The sequence below is a fragment of the Geotrypetes seraphini genome, chromosome 19, assembly GCF_902459505.1.
Source record: "Geotrypetes seraphini chromosome 19, aGeoSer1.1, whole genome shotgun sequence".
In the NCBI taxonomy this organism is placed as follows: Eukaryota; Metazoa; Chordata; class Amphibia; order Gymnophiona; family Dermophiidae; genus Geotrypetes; species Geotrypetes seraphini.
In genome coordinates, this window is record NC_047102.1 from 913,317 (window position 1) to 932,946 (window position 19,630).

Consider the following 19,630-nt stretch of genomic DNA (forward strand, 5'->3'; position numbering starts at 1 on the left):
AGTCATTTAGAACAGGCTGTCTGGTGGTGCTGCGATTGTCCACATCTGAACCTATCTAAAAATGGCCCTTTTAAACTGCTCAGATCACAGGGCAAAATGTTTCTTTTGTGATTCTTGATTCTTACTTTTTAATGAGCAGAAAGACTGAAATTGCATTTTACACATGAGTTTTATCACTGCTTGATATATGAAATATGTCTTAGTCTTTTAAATGTCAGATATATTATACGTGAAACACGCTGATACTGAACTTTAGACACTAGATTCTTGGCTCCGACTCTCCCTTTTCGGATATTTTATAACCTCGCAGTCTCTGTGATTTACGGTCCTCTTCGCCAAAGCAGTTCCCTAATAAATTGAACAGATCGAGGTATGACTCTACCTTATACTACATTTCTTCATCTATTTTCTCCTTAAGAAGTGCCAAGGGGAATGAAAGGAAATTTTCACCAGTGAGATCAAACAACTAAGAGGTGAAAGGAGGAAAATATAGTTCAATCATTAACCCCCAAATTCTCTATATGGGGCCTTACGTTGTGCAGGCAAATCGGTGCAGACAGCTGATTTGCTGATAATTGGCACTAATTAAAAGTGTGATTCTAGAAAAAGCATGCACCAGTTGCAGTGCGTGAATTTGAAAAGCAGTTATAAGAACCTAAGCAATGCCTCCGCTGGGTCAGACCTGAGGTCCAGGACCTGTGCAGGAATCCTCTATCTATACCCCTCTATCCCCTTTTCCAGCAGGAAATTGTCCGATCCTTTCTTGAACCCCAGTACCGTACTCTGCCCTATTACGCCCTCTGGAAGCACATTCCAGGTGTCCACCACACGTTGTGCACTGATATAGAACACGCCCGGTTTGCACACAACTTAGGCACCCCCCCCCCCATTTTCTAAAAGTGTGGCATAGTTTTTAGCACTGGCTGCAGCGGTAATAGCTCCTATGCTGATAGAAAATGGGGGGGTTAGTGTCATTCTGTAAAGGGGATTGAGGGGTATAGTTAGATAAAGGATAAAATGTCTTAAGTAAAAGATCACTTACAGGTCACTGGCCTGGGGGCCGCCGCGGGAGCGGACTGCTGGGCACGATGGACCTATGGTCTGACTCGGCAGAGGCCATGCTTATGTTCTTACGTGCTTATAATGAATGCACAGCTTCTACAATTGCAGGAAGTACTGTATAGATAAATATATAAAACCAAGCCCTAAACGCTGCTTGTCCTATTTTTTACCTGGGAGAAATTCTATAAACGGCGCCTACATTAATTGGGAAACGCCGTTTGAAATGACATGCAACATTAAATCTAAAGCATCTAAACCAAAGGTGCCAGAATGGTGCCCCCGGAGGTGGCTAACCACTGGAAGGGGCGTTCGAAGCCATATAGCGCCCACATAAGCGCGATTCACAGCAAAGCTAAGGCGCTGGTGCCACGATTCTCTAAACAGCACCGTTGCGTGATTGAGATGCAAAATCAGTGCTGCGTAGAGAATCCAGGGCCTTAGTGCAAGCTAAGCTTTAATCAAAGGCCCCTGAATTAGTCATTGCTGTAATGCTGCTTGTTTTATGCCAGACGTACACAGTGAAGGAGTAGCTCAACGGGGAACCAGGTTTGATGCCCCCTATGAGGTCTGGTCAAGCAATGGAACCCTTTAAGAACATAAGAATTGTCTCGGCCGGGTCAGACCAGGGGTCCATCGTGCCCGGCAGTCTGCTCCCGCGGCGGCCCCCCCCCCCAGGTCCATGACCTGTAAGTGTTCCCATACCTAATCTAAACGTCCATACCCTGTTCGCTTAATGTCCTGTAAGGTAAACCTCTATCTGTACCCTGTTATCCCCTTCGCTTCCAGGAATTCCCTAGCTATAGGCTGATCACTTTTGTAATTGTGTTTTCAAACATGACCAAAAGTTCTCTATTATATTTAGATTTGGCTTCTGATATATTCAAAGGCAAAGATGTAATTTTTAAAGATACCCTAAGTAAATCAGAGGTAAATTGAAATCTACATGTAGGGAGAAAGTCATGAAGAGATCCAGGGACCCAAACGTAGCAGTTAAACTCCATTCATTAATTTCCGCCTCCCTCAGCAAAATTAACATAAAGAACATCGGAGAGATAAGCTAAATCTCTTTGAATTTTATTATTCTACTGAATCTTGGAAGCTTTTTACAGGTGCGGAATAGGAGCTTTTTTGTGCTTGTGATTTGGAAAGTTGAATCTGGGGTCAGAAGCTCTCCGTGTAACCTCAAACTGGAATTCCAGATGGTGATTCAGGACTTAACAGTCTCAGTTCATCAATTTCATGTGCTGTTCGCAAAATCTGCTCTGGTTACAGCCCTGCCTTCAGTCCCAATGTGGCATTAGTGCAGAACAAATTTGAGACATATCCTCGGTGTAATTAGTTCCAGAATTTAGAAGATTTACGGTAAAATAATATGGTGAACTCTAGAAAATAGTTTTATTTTTTGGCAAGAGGAGACCAGCCTGGTAAACTTTAAAGCATTAATCCAGTAACAGCACCTGCTCTTCTACACGTGCTCTGACAACCGTTCCCTGTAAGAGGGGGAGCCGCTGGTGCTTCAGTATTGCATTTTCTGTCACTACCCCTCACAGACCTCCTCTGTACTAATCTGGAAAGAGCCTCTCAATGTCCCTATGCGTGAGCTCTTATGTTATTCAAATTGTGGATATCCTGAAAGCCTTAAATTACTGGAAAAGTGCATAAGTAAAGCAATGAAGATGCTGTGTCCAAGGGGAAAATACTGATTTTACCTCCTTTATTTCACAGCTTAAGGTTTATCCAAGTGAGTTAGTTTTGTGCACTCCTAAGCCGTCAAATTTACTGCTAATGCTGGCAAGTAAGGTTGCTGGGTGGTGGTGGTAGATCTTCTGGGCCACTTCAGAGATGAATCAATTTAGTGAGGCTTGAGTTTTCTCTGCAGGCTGTGTACATGCAATCCATAGACTAATCAACATGCACAGAGAGGTAATATATCTCTTTCCACTCTCATACGTTTTCATTACTGATATAAAATATGGATAAATGGTTTTGTCACTTGGGTTTATTTGTTGTAAAGGTTTAAAACGATGCTGTTAGAATTTCAAAAGAAAGTGAGGGAGTCTTACAAATACTTACTTTGGACTAAACGGATGAATCACTAGAAGAAAAGCAAAAGGTTTATTCAGTGTCAGCCCATGTCAAGCACTGATACTGAGTACTGAGGCCTAAATGTTGGGTGGGTATCACTTATAGAGTGCTGAAAGGCTGTTACGAATCGCTGTACATTTTGACATTCATAGATGGTCCCTGCTCAAGAAGAGCTTACAATCTAACTTGGACAGGGATGCATTGAGCATGAAAACAGTCTATCTAATAATAGTTATGAAGGTCCCCAGCTCCTGCAAAACTCTTTCTCAGGTGTCATGATCCCCCCCAGCCCGCACCAAGCCCAGAACTTGTAGGTATGCTGCCCTGGACCTACCTTGTAATCCCTGGTGTCCAAAGGTCATTAGGGGCAGGAGTTCAGCCTTTCGTGAGGTCAGTTAGTAGGAACTGAAATGTGGGGACTTTATTGTCTGGATCACCAGGTATTAGAAGGTCCATCTAGCCAGTAGCCCGTTCTCATGGTGGCCAAAAACCACTTTCTCATGCTACCGATCCAGGGCAAGCAGTGGCTTCTCCCATGTCTTTCTCAATAACAGACCATGGATCTTTCATATCCAGAAACTGTCCAAACCTTTCTTAAAACCCCTAGAGTGTTGGGGTTGGGTGGGAGGGACAATGTTGTGGAGATGAAGTTTGGTGCAGACTGGGGGAAGGTAGGAGGGGGCCGAGAGGTGCCAGCCCGATATTCAAAACCAACACCCTGAACTAACTTAAGCTGCTTAATGATTTTTTAAATGAGCAGTCAGAGGCAATTTTGCTGTTGAATAGGAAGCGGGTGTGTGTGTGGGGGGGTCAGTTGGCACAGTCTGCCTTTTGCCCCTTCATTATACTTGGCACTTTCTCTCTTTTTAATTTGCATTTTCCATAAAATCTAACACATTAATTCATTGACTTTTAATTAGAGATGGCTTTGTTCTGTACCGTATGCTCCGACATTTCCTGTAAAACAATTTGGGAAGAGATTTGACATGAAGCCAGTCTTCCTTCTTCCATATCAAAGAACACCCACAAAAAGAGAGAGCTTTCCGACCTTGCTGGGCTTTTGCATGCATCCCCAGGACCCAGCACTGCAGTTTGGCACATGGAGGTCAGTGCCCCCCCCCCCCTACAGAGGACAGACAGGCTCCTAGAAGTGCTCCGGCTTCCCTGGTGCAGCCATCTTTTCTTTTTGATTGTACCTGTATTCGCTGTTTGTCCAGCTCTTCTTTGTTGTAAACCGCCTCGAACTACCACGACTTTGGCGGTATCTAAGAAAAATTATTATTAGATGTTAGGGACAACACGCCAAAGTTTGGGAGCAGAGGGAATCCCTTTCCATAGATTAGGGCTTTCTTGCATTCCCTGCCATGAAACATTGCTGGGGAAAAGTTGTATCTTTTGGATTATCATCGGATTGTAAGCTCTCCTGTGCAGGGAACTTCATTACTCGAATTGATGAAGACTGCGATGCGACCTAAATCCCCAAATTGAAAAGTACATTTATGACGGCCTGCGGGGTGAGGGGAATTCCTAGTAAGTAGCCAGGACGAGAAAGGGGGTATCAGCTTCCACACCCCACTATGACTAGCCACTGGCTACCACTGATGCTGGTTCTCCTTGAAGGTGTTGGGAGGCAAATCGAGAAATGGGACTCTAACGAAAGAGAGTGAGACTGGGAGAGATTTAGCCTTGTTTTGCTGAAAGGAGTTAGAGGGAGATCATTTGTCTTTATAGAAATATTGAGCATGTGGCGGCTCCAGGTTCCAAATGCAAGTCTGGCGGGCTCCCTCTAGAGCTAATTCCATCTTCCTGAGTGCTTGACCTTGGCCTTTGCTCTATTTGGGGCGTGTTAACCTTGAGGAAGTGCAAAGGAAAGGTAGAGCCGGCCAAGTTTCGCCTCCCCCCCCTCCCTTCTTCCCGTTGGCAAGGCAAGGCTAATAGACTCTGGGGCAGCCTTCTTTGTTCCCTTCCATCCTAATACCTGGCAAAACATAGCAGCAAAGCTGAACTTTTGGTCACTACAAAGAGATTTAGCTAACAAACATTAGAATTATCCCGATCTATTGGGAAACTAATATTACATGAAGAAAACCGGGCCTTGGTTATGGGTTCAAATCCCCATTGCCCCAGGTACATTAGATAGATTGTGAGCCCAGGAAAAATGCTCACCTGAATCCGAAAATGGAATAAATGCAAGAGCGAATCACGCTGGTTCACCTTTGCAACAACTCCAGCGCGAGCCCCCCCCCCGGGAACGCGGCACCGCCCCGGCTCCTCCTCCGGCCCAGGGGCTCTATTTGAGCTTGGGGCAAGGCAGGGGCGAGGCGCCGCCTGCATCGAGAGCAGCATGGGCTCGGAGGCGAGGGACATGAACGCCTTGTTGCCGGCCAGCAGCAGCTGCCAGTGGGCTCCGGTGCTCGACTTCCCGCCCCCGGGGGCTTCCTACGGCCCCCTGGCTTCCCACCCCTTCATCAAGCAGGAGCCCAGCTGGACCCCTTCCGATGGCCACGAAGACCAGTGCCTGAGCGCCTTCACCGTGCATTTCTCGGGCCAGTTCACGGGCACGGCCGGGGCATGCAGGTACGGAGCTTTCGGGGCACCCCCGGCCAACCAGGCGCCGCCCGGCCAGTCCAGGATGTTCCCCAACGGCCCCTACCTGCCCAGCTGCCTGGAGAGCCAGGGTAAGTGGAAGCAAATTGCACGCTTAAGTTAGACGTCTAGAGAGGCTTCGCAATGAGATTGTAAAGGCAGCTTGTAGATGTGCATTGAAATGTCCTCTTAAAAAAAAAGTACTTACAGCTTTAATGATCGAGAGTAAAGTAAAAAAAAAAAAATTCTCCGAGTTTCACTCGAAATCGGATCATTTTCGAGGCAGTTAGGGTTTTGTTTTCATCCTGTCAATTTTGCACAAATCCGACCTGCGCATCTAAAACCTGGAGGACTTTGCGCTAAGGCAAAAGTCCGGTTTGCTTGACAAATGCTTCATTTAATTAATCGGATTCTAACTGTATGGGAAAATAGCATTTTAAAACAAGAAAAAGTTATGTTTACATTACATGAGAGACTAGATTTCTAAAAAAAACAAAACAAAAAAAAGCTAATTTCTAATATCTCTAATTCTCATTTATTGAATTATTTCATATTATTTTACCACAGAGCATATTATTTTTCGTTCATAACAATTTATTATCACCATCCAGGAAATCGGGGTGGGGACGACGACGTCTAAAGTAACTATTAATGGTCTAATTTGATATTTAATGATTTTTCTGTTAATTGATTACACAATTGTGGATGTAAAAGGGGTCCTGAAAAGTTCTCAGCCTAACCGAGAACAGAACGACCCGGATATGGTTCAACCAATAATCTGAAACAATGTCAAAAAAACAGAGAATTTCGTTTCTGCAAATTGGCACTTAACGAAATAAGATCATATTTTTCAGCTTCAGTGGCAAAATAATGCTCAAAATTTAGGAAGTTGGGCTGAGAACTTAACCCCGCATAGATTTCCATATTGATAATGACTATAAAGTGAGTCTTTGAAAATCATTTGCAGGTCCAGACCATGGAAAAATGTGAGCAAAAGATGAGCTTCCTCGGGAGTTGTTAGCATTCTATTTGACATCAGAAAGCCCAAAATATTTGTTGGGAAATATATGAAAATACCTTTTTACCTAAAATTATTTGATTAAAACACTATTAAATCATCTGTTTTCTCTACATTTTGGCAAATACAATGTCAACACAAAACTTGTCTGTTAATTTCATTGTCGTTAAAATCTATTTGATTAGACAGAATATGGATAACTTTGGTTGTGTTATTTGAATGGCAGCTGGGCATCTCCCCCACCCCCGTCAAGTCAAATGCCAGTAAATTCAAAATGACATTTTCAGAACTTAGTTCCCATTTTAAATGTAGAACTGAAATTTTATTGCGTTTCAGGTTTTTTTTCTATAATGTCTTGATGAAATAAACCGTTCTTGTTCAGCAGCAAAATAACGGGGAAAAGATGACAAATACAGCACTGCGTTGCCTTAAAAACAATAATTTCAACCTCTAACACCAATGCTTAAGGTTCTCCATTGGTTACCAATACACTTCGGTGTACAGTATAAAATCTTAAAATTACTTCACCAAGGAGTTTATGGTCTAACGAACCCAATTATTTGAAGGGATGTCTGGGCTGGTGGAAATCGAAGAACTCATGAAGATCGGAAAGTCTTGGATTGTTAGACCTGAGGAAGAGACAGGAAGTGAAATACGGATCAATCGGCTTCTGCAAAGAAAATGGTTAAAAACTCATTTTTTTCGTACAAGCCTTCATGAGTGATAGCTAATAATTGTATAAAAATATGTTTTCTAAGGAATTATGACAAGACGTTGTTAGGATTGCGTGAATAGACATTGAAAACTGATAAGTAATTTTGAAGTTTGCCAGTTTGAAAATGTATTTTATGTAAACCACTTAAGTTTTTCAAGCGAATAACAAATAGAATAAATAAATCAAATAATTAGTTTGAAATAAATGAAATGTAACTTCAATCCCTAAGTGCTGCGCCAGTTCAGAACCCGTAAAACTACTGCCAACGTTGGTTGAAAGATTTTCCTGCATTCAGTCCCCTAGATTTTATTCTGAAACGGATTTGTTTTAACTGATTACTATAACTGCGCCCACTGTTCCCTGCCCATTTATATGGTGAATTAGTGTCTGTTTGGATACTGTAATTTATTTCTCAGTTGTATTTGCAAATATGAACTGGTTTGGATTGCCTTTAGGCTCAGCTGTCAATGGTTGCCTACAGAGGGGGAGAAGGAAAGGAGTTTTCCAAAATCCACCCCCTTTCCACCTAGAAAATACAATTTTCTGTTCTAGTACAATACCTTTTCTGCAATTAGACAGTTTGTTAATTTACAGTTTACACATCCTTTCCTTGCTCAGGTATGAGAGAAGTAAGAAAGAGGAGATCAGCATCAGAGAAATGAAACTAATATGTTTAAAAGAGCTATGGCACTGCCTTCAAATCTCTGCTGCAGAATTAGGAATGCAGAAATACAAGTCAGCTGAGTCAATCCAGTAAAAGGCCAAGTAGGTTTAAAAGAGGTTTGGACAGGTTCCTGGAGGAAAAGTCCCTAACAATTAGTTGCAATGGGAAACAGGGTGCTGGACTTTGATCTGTCTCTAGCATTTCACACCGTCTGTTCTTGCAATAGGCAAAGATTTCTTGGACCTTGGGTATGAAAGAACACGGTCTTGAGTCAAGGCTAGCTGAAGTTTTTCTGACTGTGGGAAATACGTTTACCTTGGCTCAACAATGTCTTCTTGCCAAGTCTTTGAACCTAACTTTGACCATTTTCAGTGTTTTTGTCCAGCTGGTCTTCTCCAACAATTGGACTCTTCAGAAGATCAGAGTATGCAGCAGATGTACAACTTATAATTATTTTCAGCACATTTTAATCTGTTCTACCTCTGATAAGTCCTAATTAAAGAGACCTTGCTATCAACAAATCAGTTCACAACTAGAGTTCTTATCAAATTCCTGAAGCCTTGGGTCGGGCAACTCCAGAAAATGCGGCCAAAACAGTTATACTCTGCTTTGAGCACAGTTTTCAAGGTCACTTAAGTCTGCATCAGGCTGAAAGTATCTAAGAAAGTCTTAGTGTTAACAGAAAAAAAAGAAAGAAGAAAGAAATCTTTCTTTTATGGATTTTGGGAGGAGAAGCCAGAGAAGGCAACAACATGAACTCGAGGGTCCTTCAGAATTACAGACTGCTGAAAGCAACTTCACATCTTGTTATGTGAGATTAAAAACATGAATCTTTCTTTACAACAATAAACTAGAACTGATATTCCAAAAAAATCTTTCAAGCTTCTTATATCTCCCAGACTATTGTGGTACTTGAATAAAACTCCATCCAATGTTCTCGGAAGATACAGGTTGTACAAGTCTCTGTGGGAAATTAAATGTGGGTAGAGTTTGCAGTCATATTCAACCCTAGTGGAAATCCTCTTTGGGCAATGCTCTTAGTTTTCAGATTCAATTCTCGGAAGCAGATTAAGGCGAGCTTTGTGCTGGATGAGGAAGGTAATTGTCTATTCGCAACCTAGTCTAGAAATAAAAATTGGCACCTATTTTCTTTATAGAATACTAGTGTAGAAAACAAATAGGTGCAATTACTTACACAGCCATGGAGCTGATGTAAGCATTCGTACCTAGATTGTACATTACACCGAGGGGCTGCTGAAAAGTTGTCAGCCCAGCCAAGAAGAGAATGACCTGGATATGGTTCACTCAAGCTCTAGTGGCAAAATAATGGTCAGAATGTAGGAAGTTGGTTGGGCTGAGAACTTTTCAACACCCCCTTGTAGCAATTACCATCTGGCCTATCCCTTCCTCTCTCTTAGGGATCCTGTCCACATATAAACACAAAGATCCTAGAGCCTGTCCATTCATCCCATTTACTCTCTCCTCCTCTACTATAGAGATCCTATGGACTTGTTCCAAGCTGCCCCATCTGTTCACCCACCTTCCTACTACGTGTCATCTCATTTAGTGGCCGCGCAGTGGGAATATTCGGAAACACGATGGCAGATAAAGGGCAAATGGCCAATCGGCAGCATCCACCATCTCCTCCTCTCCCTAAGCGATCCCAAGTGCCTGTCCCACACTTTCTTCAATTCAGACACAGTCTCTGTTTCCACCACCTCTTCTGGGAGACTGTTCCATGCATCTACCACCCTTTCTATAAAAAAGTATTTCCTTAGATTACTCTGGAGCCTCTCACCTCTTAACTTCATCCTATGCCCTCTCATTTCAGAGCTTCTTTTCCAAATGAGATGCGACTCATGCACATTTAGGCTACGTAAACGTCTCATGCCTTTCCTCCAAAGTATTGAGATCTTTAAGTCTGTCCCCATACGCCTTATGACAAAGACCACGCACCATTTTAGTAGTCTTCCTCTGGACGACTCCATCCTGTTGATATCTTTTTGAATAAAAGCCACTTTCTGGTTATTTTCCTACCTACTTGGTATTTCAAGTTCACACTCTCCTTACTAAATTACCCCTTAGGCCCTCTTTCACTATGCTGCGGTTGAGGTTTCTAACGTGGCCTGGGACGCTAAATGCTCTGATGCAGCTCCGACACTCATAGTAATTCTATGAGCACTCCAGGCCGTGGTAGAAGCCTCTACCGTGGCTTAGTGCAAATGATCAATATCAGACGTCACATGTAACTAGATCATTGCAAGTTCTGAGTCCATTTCCTGGGGTAAGTCATCTAAATACCTTACCTGAACACGCAAGTATTAAAATGAACTGTGCACAGCACCCAGAAGATCACAACAAGCTTTGCAGAATTGCTGATGGGTTAAGAAGCCCCAAAAAGAAAATATCACCTTGTAATTACTTTTTTTCCCTGCTCGACTTGTTTGTGAGTCTTTGTAATTAATGAACGGTGGTGTCCGAGCGCCTGATTTACGATTTGGTGTCACTCTGGGGTCAGGAGCAGAGGTGATTCATTTCAATGAGAATTTGCTGGGGAAAATATAACTTGTTTACTTTATGGAGAGCAAATTTCAACTGAAGTAGGAGGTTATTTTTAATTTGACATTCTCTGGTAATTGCAAATGCTTCAGAAAGTGCTTGAGCAGATTTTTTTTTTTAAGTAAATTAGAAACTCCAGTTTGGTTCAAACAACAGATGGAGAATATCTCATTTATGAACTTGTAGCTGTCAACTTTGTAGGGTTTGTAGGGGAAACAAGGCGGTACATGCTCCAGAGATATCATGCCCGCTTTGCACACCTCATTCCTTCCTTTTCTTTCATTCTCTCTATGTGGAATCTATAGGCCAGACTGAAAACAAAGTGTTTAAAAGAGAGCAACACAGCTTTTATGGCGTCGGCACAACCTTTGCAGAAGTGGCAGTGCCATTCAGTTGGGATTGATACAATTGTTCACATGAGAGAAAACTGGGAAATTTCTGAAAAACCTCTGTAGATGCTGGAGCTTGCAGAACGGCTCTATCTGCCTCACTGTATGTCTCCTGCCAGGAGCTATACACTACGGGCAGCCACAATGCGCGACATCCCAGGCTCTCTCTGCTCAAGAAGATGTTAGAGAAGTTTGGAAAACTCCGAGGAGGACATCTCTACTCCCTCAAACTCCAGGCGCATCCTCGGCCTGCTTCAGACTTTTGAGACCAAATTTGCCCAATTTTCAGCAGCCCTGAATCTAGACTAGGCAGGCCCCATTAATTACTTGGAAGTCTAATACTGCAGCCTGTTTTCTGGATGCACCTTGATTTTAATGGTACAGCAGTAGGGAAGACTATTTAATCCTAAGTCATGACTTCTTGTAAAGAGACTTTTATTCCTGATGCCTATAGGGATGGCCCCAGATTCTAAATAAAGTTCTTTATCCAGATCTAAGCAGTTGTAAATATTGATGGAAACATTTTATTAGTATAAATTTTACTTGCCATAGAGATACCAATGTTCCTCCTTGAATCGCTAGGATAATAGAGGAAACCCTGGCTTTGGTATCAACAGAATGGTTGGGTTATTTTGCTGCCGATGGAGAATTAGCATGGAATAACCCTGGCTGTTGCTAGTTAAAAATGAACCCCCTGGAAGCCTGATGTATTATACCAGTGTTAAAATAGCCAATGCCAGGCAAAACAGTCCAATATCAGGAGATACTATCCTGAAAAAGATCTAGGTTTCTCTGGATCACTGCACAGCGTGACTATGCCTTCAGTATTGGGTGCAATAAAATATAGCAGAATTAGAAAATGAACCGAGACGTGTGACCAATATGATAAAGGGAATGGAAGAACTCAACAAATAAAGAAAAGCTAAAGAGATTAGGGCGCTTCAGTTTGGAATGGGTAAATGCAAATGATAGGAAGCAAGCCACAGAGTAGCTAAATACTGCATTTAGAAATGAACTGGGCCAAATATGTTTTCAGTTAACACATAATTAACCTCCCCTTTTATAAAACTGTGGAAGTGTTTTTTAGTGAAGGCCAGTGTGCTGAATGCACTGCGCTGCTCCCAACTCTCATAGAGCAGCGCAGAGCAATCATTGTGCCGGCTGGTGCTAAAAACTGCTTCCGTGATTTTGTAAAAGGGATGGGGGGTAGGGGCTAAGTTCTGTAATTTGTTGTGAGAGGATCTGATAAAACTGTTAGTGTACCTGGATTTGAAAAGATTAGGAGAAATTCCTGGGGGGAGAACTCCAGAAACATTGTTTTTTTTTGTATCTAAATTCTTCTTTACCCTTTGGGGTTCTGCCAGGTACAAGTGACCTGGACTGGCCAACTGGTCACTGATGGAGAAATAATACTGGGCTAAATGGAGCTTTGGTCTGACTGAGATTATTTGGGCTGTAAAGGAGCAATTGTCAGTTTACCAAAAACCACATAACCTTGATTTATCTTTTGTACTGACACCAGAACTAAACTATTTTGAAATAGAAGTATAAAAAACGGATCTATGAGGATTTGCATAAGTATATGAGTTGATGCTCATCGTCTGATGGGTCTTGTAAACTAGTCCTCTTATTAAGAGAACGTAATAGACAGGAAGAGTTGGATAACGCCATTGAGACGTGAGTGCTTCATGTGCAGGTGGACTTTCATTGTTATCAACCTGGATATGGGGCTGTGTTTCTGGCTTCTGCAAACTTCCTTTTTATTGTCTATGGAATTTCTTGGTTTTCAAGAGTGTTGTGAGATTTTGGACAGATCTTTTACTTGACTTTCCAAGAGTAGAAGATATTTCAGCATTGCATGTCCTCTTGGGAACTTTTGGAAGGATGTCACCTCCTGAGGAAGTTCAAGGCTAAACCTTTAACTCAGATTTTCTCTTTCTTTTGGAAGGTTACAGTACAATGGCATTTGATGGGACGCCAAGCTATGGTCACACGCCTTCTCACCACGCAGCACAATTTACAAACCATTCTTTCAAGCATGAGGATCCAATCAGTCAACCAGCGTCTCTAGGTAACAACGACAGAGTCCATAAAATGTTCTTTTACCCAGACGTCTCTCGATGTTGATACAAATAGATTCTGCAATCTAATTTTTTAATAAACCCATAAAGAGAGCTTAAGGAACAGTTAGAGAATCACTGATCTAGGTTAATAGGACAAGAAGGTCCCTAGGGTTTACCTTTTTACATTAGGCTTTTTTTTTATCACGGCCTTGGTGGCAGCTCATAGACTTCCTATGAGCGTCGTAGCAAATACCACCACGACCAGCAATAAAAAAAGCCTAACGCAGCTTTGTAAAGGGGGGGGGGGAGGGGATAGTGAGCCCACCAGGACAGACAGGGAAAAGCACTTGAGTACCTGAATAAAGCCATGTAAACCATTCTGAGCTCCCCTGGGAGAATGGTATAGAAAATAAATAAATAAATATAGGTACCTGTGGGGGACATTTTACATGGGTGTTATGTCCTTAACTACCTCAGAGTATAAAAGTGTTTTGTGATAATTTGCACATGACCTATTTTATCATATTATATTATGCTTTTATTTGTCTCCCTGTTGTACTTGTCCTTTGTTTTGCTTCTTACCTTATGTTATGAGAATGATGTATTAGTCTTTAACCCAATGTTATTATTTAAAGTTTGTATTGTATTGTCTTTCATTGAATGTATTCTAATTGTTCATCGCTTAGAATTTGATTAAGCGATTAATCAAGAGAAATATTAAACTTGAAACACAAATTTAAGAGGAGGTATCATGGGCAGGAAGTGGGCAACTGGATAATGCGGACTTAACACTAGAGAACTCAGGACCAGATTCTACAAATGGCACTTGAGGATTATGGCCCTGGGAGTTGAGCTCACAACCTCTGGATGCAGAGGCAGCAGCTCTACCAGTGAGCCACACCTTAAGTATAGAATTTGTGTCTGGTGTAAGTGCTAGTGACCAAGTATTCTATAACTACAAGTGCAAATATCTGGAACGCTCCTGACACCCCCATGGCCATGCCCCCTTTTGAGGAAAGCACTATGGCAGGTAGGCGCACTGCATTATAAAATACTGCGAAGTAAGATACATGTGAAATATTAATAAGTGGCACTTAAGTAAAATAGCTGATTCATAGCATATAAGAACCTAAGAATAGCCTTACTGGGTCAGACCAATGGTCCTTCAAGCCCAGTAGCCAGTTCAGATCACTAGTATCTGGCAAAACCCCAAAGAGTAGCAGTGGCTTCCCCCATGTCTGCCTCAATAACAGACTATGGACTTTTCCTCCAGGAACTTGTCCCAACCTTTCTTAAAACCAGCTACGCTATCCGCTCTTACCACAACCTCTGGCAATGTGTTCTAGAGCAGTGTTCTTCAACCACCGGTCCATGGACCAGTGCCGGTCCACAGAAATTTCCTGCCAGTCCACAGGGCCAGCATATGCATCAGGCCCAAAACAGTGTTCTTCAACCGCAATCGATGCAGCGTTATCTTCGAGTCAGCTCCCTCTTCCTAACTGATTCAGGGCACAAAGCCAAGGGCAGTGGCTCCTATGGGCATCCTGCGCCTGAACTGGAAGCAACGTCAGAGGGAAGGCTTCCAGATGAGGCAAGAGACGTGCAAGGTGCAATTAGTACTATTATGGGGGCGGGGCCTGGGGTGGAGATTGGGTAGAGATGGGCGGGGTCTTAGCCCAGTGTTCTTCAACTGATGCCAGTCCACAGAATAATTCTTTTATTTTTGCCGGTCCATAGGTGTAAAAAGGTTGCAAAACACTGTTGTAGAACTTAATTATACTCTGAGTGAAAAAATATTTCCTCCTATTGGTTTTAAAAGTATTTCCCACGTGCAAATTTGAGCACGCAAGTCTAGGTGCCAAATGTAGTGTCTCCTACAGAAGAGGCAGCACGGTGCTTCCATGTTAATTCTTTGAAGGGAACTTCATTGCACAACCTTCAATTAAAATGCCACATTCACTCTGAGCTTAGTGTGTTAAAAAGTCCCAAGTTAACCTGCGTTAAGCCCAGATTTTACTGCACTTTATCTTCATAATATTCGTAGCTGATATGCATGCATGCTCATAAGCGGGCCTGAATCTTATCATGTAACGTCTTTTGAGTGTGCCTGCACAAATACTTGCCTATCTGCACCACGTTCAAGTCAATATGCACTTAGAAAAACCCAAAATTGGAAATCCAGAACTATTGAACTAGTCGCATCTCCTTGTTGTTAATTGTTATAAGTCTTATTGTTGTCATGTATGTTACCTTATAACCCGTTCTGGGCTCCTTGAGGAGGACGGGCTATAAATCAAATCAAATCAAGTTGGAAAAACTCTGCAAATTGAAGTTTTTCCCATGAACTTCATTGTGTTTGATCAGAAAATAAGTTATTACAGGATTTTAAAGGCCATAAAGCTCCCACTTTCTTAACATTTGCTATTATTTTAGCTTATCAGAGTAAATTTCTTGGTATTTTAGCTAACTTTTATGTTTTCACACTCGGCAATGATACATTGATAAAAAGACATTTTATGCAAAAAATCCAGTAGCATGGGGGGTCCAGACCTAGGAGGAGCATGGCCCAGGGGTATTCAGACAGGCAGGAGGAAGTAGGCCTCCCTCCTGCCATTTTCACTGCTGGTTCGTGGGGGGGTCATTGGGGAGGGCAGATCGTGCGTAACACACGCACAACATCTGTGCCATTCAAAAAACCGAAGAAGCCCTAACAGCAGTGACAGGAGGCTGCTTCCCCTGTCACTGCCGTTAGGGCTCTGCGCATGTGTCAGTCGCTGACTGAGCAAACTTAGTAGCGCATCAATCGCTGGCCAACAGCGATCCAGTCGATATTACCAATGATCTTGAGTGCATCCAGACCATAACTCACTTTGCCCTTGGCATCAGCACAGCCCCAAGGCTTTATCCTATCTCAAGAAGACATTGAATGCTTCAGTGTTTGGAACGTCATTGGTACGTGATTAGCAATTAGCAAAGTATGTTAAACTTCTGTTATTTTCCCCAATCAAGTGCAGATATTGAAGGCTCATTTCATAAAATACTGCTAGATTTGATGCATAAAATGTCTTTTTATCAATGTATCATTGCTGAGTGTGAAAACATAAAGGTTATAGCTATAATACAAAACTCGGCTCTATTAAGCAAATCTAATAGCAAATTTTAAGAAAAATGGAGCTTTATGTAATCAGTGGCTTTCAGCGATCCCAGGAAAGGCTTGAAAAACTTTTTTGTCTATTGTTTTCTGATCAAGCACAATCAAATTCCTGGGAAAAACTTCAATTTGCAGAATTTGTCCAACTTTAGGTTTTTCTGGACAACCACTTTTAGACCTCAGTTCAAAAATTGCCTCTTAGATGGAGGATCCTATCAATGTTCAGAACTTGGGATCAATGATTTTCTCCTGTCTTGTGCTGGGTATTTTGTAGTTCAGCCATCATCTGATTGGAGAGAGATAGGTGGGTAATGGGGGTTTGTTGCAGACTCGAATCCGATGTCTTTCTCTTTGCAGGAGATCAACAGTATTCAGTACCCTTCCTCCAGTTTATGGCTGTCATACCCCCACAGATAGCGCACGGGCAGCCAAGCCTGCTATTCAGGACACCATATAACAGGTATCTTTGCAGCTTCCCTGGAAAAGCCCAGTTGTTTCACTTTAGACCCAGAGCTCTGGATTAATTGGTCACCGGTTAACCTGCTCCATCTGCAATCCACATCTTGACACATTTGCAATTTGTATACTTTCTCCTCATGTTCTGCAGAAACACTTTGGTTTTCCCACCTGAAATGTTAGTGACTTTGCGCTACACAGCAAAGCAGAAAGGAAATGACTTTTTTCTCCCTGAAATTGCAGAGCTTCTGACCTTGTCTCAAGTAAAAATCATTAAGACCGCACCTCCCCTCCCCCCCCCCCAACCAAACAAAAAGACTACTGTATAAAGTAAAAAGGACAGACGGACACTTCAAAACACAAGTGAAATCTTTCACACTTTGGGGTCAATGCAGTGAACTAAAGCAATAAGAAATCTCTGCTAATGAGATGCCAATTACCTCTATAACTATTAGCACAGGAAGAGGAATCTGTTTAAACACAGAGGCATTAACACAAAAAGCTTTGCATTACCATCTGCATTTTACAATTATGTTTTATGCACATATTTTTCCGTTCCTTGCTTCATGCAATGACTGAGCTCATTAACGTCACGGTTGTACCTGCAACTTCATGAGGATGACCCCTGTTTGCTTTTAGGGAGGCAAACTAATGCCCAGTGCAGTCTACCCCACCCTTTGCTTCTTGGGGAGGCCATTTAAGTTTTACTGTGAGTGGAAATACCCTATCTTTTTATTCTCTCTTCTTGCCACCTCTATATGTATCACAATACTATTATTCCTCTGAATTAAAACCTGCAATGTGGAAAACTTTTTCAAATATGCTTAGAAAGCTGGGAGGAAAAAGCCTCAGAATCTAGTCACTGGCCACTTAATTATATAAGAACTTAAGGGCGATTACCTCATTGCCATTAAAAAAAAAACCCCTTCCAGCCACCAATAAAATGTGCAAGTCATGCGGCCAAAAAATATAACGACTTATTTCAAACAAACAACTCATCTGTAAGTGTCTTAATCCTCCTGGTCCCAGTAATGGTGGCCAGCGCTTTGCCTTCTGCTGCATCAGGATGATAACGGACCAAAATTGAAATCGGTGTTCACTTTCCTCGTGCCCTGCAGACCTCAAAGATGGCCTCTATGTTTATTCAGGCAAACAAACAGAGAAACACCTCGCCTTCGAGAAAGGACAGTCAAGCAAAAAAGGCAAGGGTGGGGTCTTTTCAACCAATAATACAATCCCAACAAGGCGTATGGGAACGCCTTCCTCAGGGGACACTATTAAAAGATATGCAGCAAAATTAAAATTAATGACTTAAAACCATCTAAATAGAGATAAAAGCTGATGTCAAACAATGCATAATAACGCAAAGTAAGCATGTGAATACAGATGAAAGTGCATTGTAGAGTATAAAGATAAAAAGATTAGCATTTAGCACATGCTAATATTTTGCTTATGTATTGCTTGTTCCAACTATCTGCTGATCTATGTCATAGACCTCCTGTCAATTCATTTGTTTCTTTAATAGTGCCTCTTTGGGCTTCTTCTTATTGTTGTTGGAAGTAGGGAATGACACGGGAACTCATTTTCCCATCCCATCCCCACCCCATTCCTGCAAGCTCCGTCCTCATCTGCACAAGCCTCAAACACTTGAGGCTTGTGCCATTAAGGCAGAGCTTACAGGAATGGGACAGGGACAGGGACAGGACAAGGAAAATTGAGTTTTCTACGGGGACGGAGACAAATTTGTCCGCAGGTCATTCTCTAGTTGGAAGGTCCCTGGGTCACTCCCACTTTTGCCCTTTTCGTGGTCACTTCCTTGACACATTGTCTTCTCACTTTTCTACCCTCTTCTCCTATCGCATACTGATCTTTTGGATTTCTCTACCCTAAATGCATCACCTTATGTTTCCTCACTTTAAAGCTTAACTACTAATTTTCGTCGATGGCTTCTCCTGCATTCAATTCCCTCTGGGGTGTCCATTTTGATGTGAATCTGGTCATCCAAAAAAAGGGATTATTGTCTTCCTAACCATTTATTAATACAGCTCATAAATACAGAATCATCCAGAGGGTCAGAGCCCTAAGGTATTCCACTACCCACTTTTCTTTTTTTTTAGAGCGAATTTCATTTGTCACCACCCTCTGCTGTCCTTCAGTCAGTTTCTGATCCACTTTATCACCTTGAGTCCTATCCTCAGGCCACTCAGTTTATTCATGAAACACATGGGATCTCTCAGAGAGAGAAAGAAATAATGGTTTACTGCGGATGGGCAGACTAGACGGGCTATTTGGCCTTTATCTGCCGTCATGTTTCTATGTTACTATGAGGAATAGTATCAAAGCTTGTTGAAATCTAAGTAAGAACATAATGAATAGCCTTCCTGGGTCAGGTCCATCAAGCCCAGTAGCCCGTTCTCACTGTGGCCAATCCAAGGTCCCTAGTACCTGGCCAAAACCCAAAGAGTAGCAACATTCCATACAGAATCCTCAAAGAGTAACAAAATATTCTAGAACCCCAAAGAGTAGCAAAAGATTCTAGAACCCCAAAGAGTAAGAAAAGATTCTAGAATTCCAAAGAGTAACAAAAGATTCTAGAACCCCAAAGAGTAGCAAAAGATTCTAGAACCCCAAAGAGTAAGAAAAGATTCTAGAATTCCAAAGAGTAACAAAAGATTCTAGATCCCCAAAGAGTAGCAACATTCCATGCTCCCAATCCAATGCAACACATTCCCTCGATCCAGTTCTTTGTCACCCAGTTAAAGAAATCAATCAAAATTGTTTGAAATGATTTGCCTTCGGTAAAACCAAAATGCCTTCGATTTTGTAGCTCATTGGATAGTAAAATGTTCAGCAGCATCTCCGTATCCTTTTCCATCTCAGAG

The 19,630-nt window shown here is 42.1% G+C and overlaps 1 protein-coding gene across 1 annotated transcript in view; it reads left to right on the plus strand.

Moving 5' to 3' along the window:
• The first annotated feature begins 5,201 nt into the window (after nt 1-5,201).
• Nucleotides 5,202-19,630, plus strand: part of WT1 (WT1 transcription factor) — a 51,515-nt gene continuing 37,086 nt past the window's right edge. Inside the window, 5 exon segments of the mRNA XM_033928430.1 lie at nt 5,202-5,825; nt 13,027-13,149; nt 16,650-16,672; nt 16,675-16,712; nt 16,714-16,752. Coding sequence (XP_033784321.1) covers nt 5,492-5,825; nt 13,027-13,149; nt 16,650-16,672; nt 16,675-16,712; nt 16,714-16,752 — 557 coding nt within the window. The 5' untranslated portion in view covers nt 5,202-5,491.